The sequence below is a fragment of the Myotis davidii genome, unplaced genomic scaffold, assembly GCF_000327345.1.
Source record: "Myotis davidii unplaced genomic scaffold, ASM32734v1 scaffold1330, whole genome shotgun sequence".
NCBI classification, from domain to species: Eukaryota; Metazoa; Chordata; class Mammalia; order Chiroptera; family Vespertilionidae; genus Myotis; species Myotis davidii.
In genome coordinates, this window is record NW_006283826.1 from 3,110,166 (window position 1) to 3,111,912 (window position 1,747).

Consider the following 1,747-nt stretch of genomic DNA (forward strand, 5'->3'; position numbering starts at 1 on the left):
CAGGTGAGAGGTGGGAGGTCGGGGCGACCTTCACCCTCACTCCCACTCCCTCACCACTAGCTCCAGCCTCAGGCTCTCTCCAGGACTCCCTGGGGCCGGATTACAGAATTGTGGGCGCTCAGGGACCACCCCGCCCCCAAACTCCCAGCCACCGAAACTGTTTGCCTTCAGAACCTCAGGGCCAAGTCAGCACCCCAGCGGGCCCTACTGGCTGGGAGCTGGGCAGGCATGAGGATTGGGTGTGGCCTAGGCGGGGCCAGAGTTGGGACCAGGAGGCGGGCTGCCGAAGAGAGTGAGGTCAGGCCAAAGCCATGGGCCTGGGCCTTTGCCTGGGGGTGACCCACAGGCTCAGAGTCCAGGCTGAGATCGGCCCATCCGTATCTACACCCTAACCAAGTTGCAGAGGGCACATGGGTTAAGTTTAAAGGTGTTTGCAGGGAGGTGAGGAGGGGAGTCCTGGATCTGGGGTGGGATCCTGGCCATGCCACTTCCCAGGGGAACGGGGAAGTTCTCACCCAGGAAATAGGGGAGGAAATCGGTCCCGGGAGTATCATGAGCTGGAGTGGAAGGAGACAAAGATGTGGACGTGCCTGGTGACTGTAAATGCAGACACCAGGCCCCGCCGCGCCTTCTTATGGACTGGCTGGTCTGGTGCCGAGTTCTCTGTGACAAGTACGGTCTTAGAGAGAGAAGCCCGAGGTCGAGTGGACGCACTTTCTCAGGCCTTGAAAGCTGGGCGAATGCCTGAGTGCTGCCCTCAGACTGGCTTCCGGGCTTTTCCTACTGACCCTGCAAGGCAGTCCAGAGACCCACAGGGCAGGGGTGCCCCCTCATGGCCTGGAGAAGGAAAAAGAACTTGTGCCAAAGGAGGGAACTCCTGCACCCACTGCCATGTCTGTGGGTCGGCTTAGAGCAGCGGTTCTCAACCTTCCTGATGCCGCGACCCTTTCATACAGCTCCTCATGTTGTGTGACCCCCAACCATAACGTTATTTTCGTGGCTACTGCATAACTGTAATGTTGCTACTGTTATGTTTTGCATGTAAATATCTGATATGCAGGATGTATTTTCAAGGGTCGCGACCCACAGGTTGAGAACCGCTGGAGAGGAAGGCTGAAGCCATGAGAGTGGCGTTTCCGAAGACTCGGGTTTCCTTGGTCAACCCCAAATAGTCCGTCCGATGAACTCATCAGTGTTTCCCAAACCAGTCACCCCCCAGCTTTGCCTTGTCTGCTGAGTGTCCTAGTGTTTACTTAATTTTCTCTGAATAGACTTGCCCTTTCCTCAGAGGGCCATACATTTCTTTAAAAAGGGAACTGAGACACTACAGTAATGGAACATTGTCCTTCCCTGCCGTAAATAGAAGGTTCTAGTCAGAGTGAAAATAACCAAACTAGGATTAAAGTGTAATGTAGACCCCGTGGCCAGCTGGAGGCTGAGCTCCGGCCTGGTGTGTTAAAAAGTGAAATTACCACTTTTTAGGACTTGTCAGCACGAGTCCTGTCTCCCTGGCGCTGGGAACTGCCAGGGAAGAATCGGGTCCCGAGGGGCTGGGGGACGGAAGGGCTGGCTCTCCCCTGGGACAGGCTCAGGCTGGGCGGAGGCAGGAGTCCGGCCCTCAGGTTCTCCCTCTGGTCTCTGCAGTGCCCGGAAACGCCCCATCCCCTACTACCGGCCCAGCCCCTCCTCGTCCAGTGGCCTCAGCAGCACCTCCTCCTGGTACAGCGGCAGCAGCAGCCGCTCCGCC

The 1,747-nt window shown here is 57.3% G+C and overlaps 1 protein-coding gene across 1 annotated transcript in view; it reads left to right on the forward strand.

Moving 5' to 3' along the window:
• The window catches only part of SRRM4 (serine/arginine repetitive matrix 4), a 127,783-nt gene that overhangs the window by 120,482 nt on the left and 5,554 nt on the right, over window positions 1-1,747 (forward strand). The window contains exon 13 of the mRNA XM_006754149.2: window positions 1,645-1,747. This exon is cut by the window's right edge and continues 147 nt beyond it. Within this exon, the coding sequence (XP_006754212.2) occupies window positions 1,645-1,747 (103 nt within the window). The remainder of the gene's footprint in view (window positions 1-1,644) is intronic.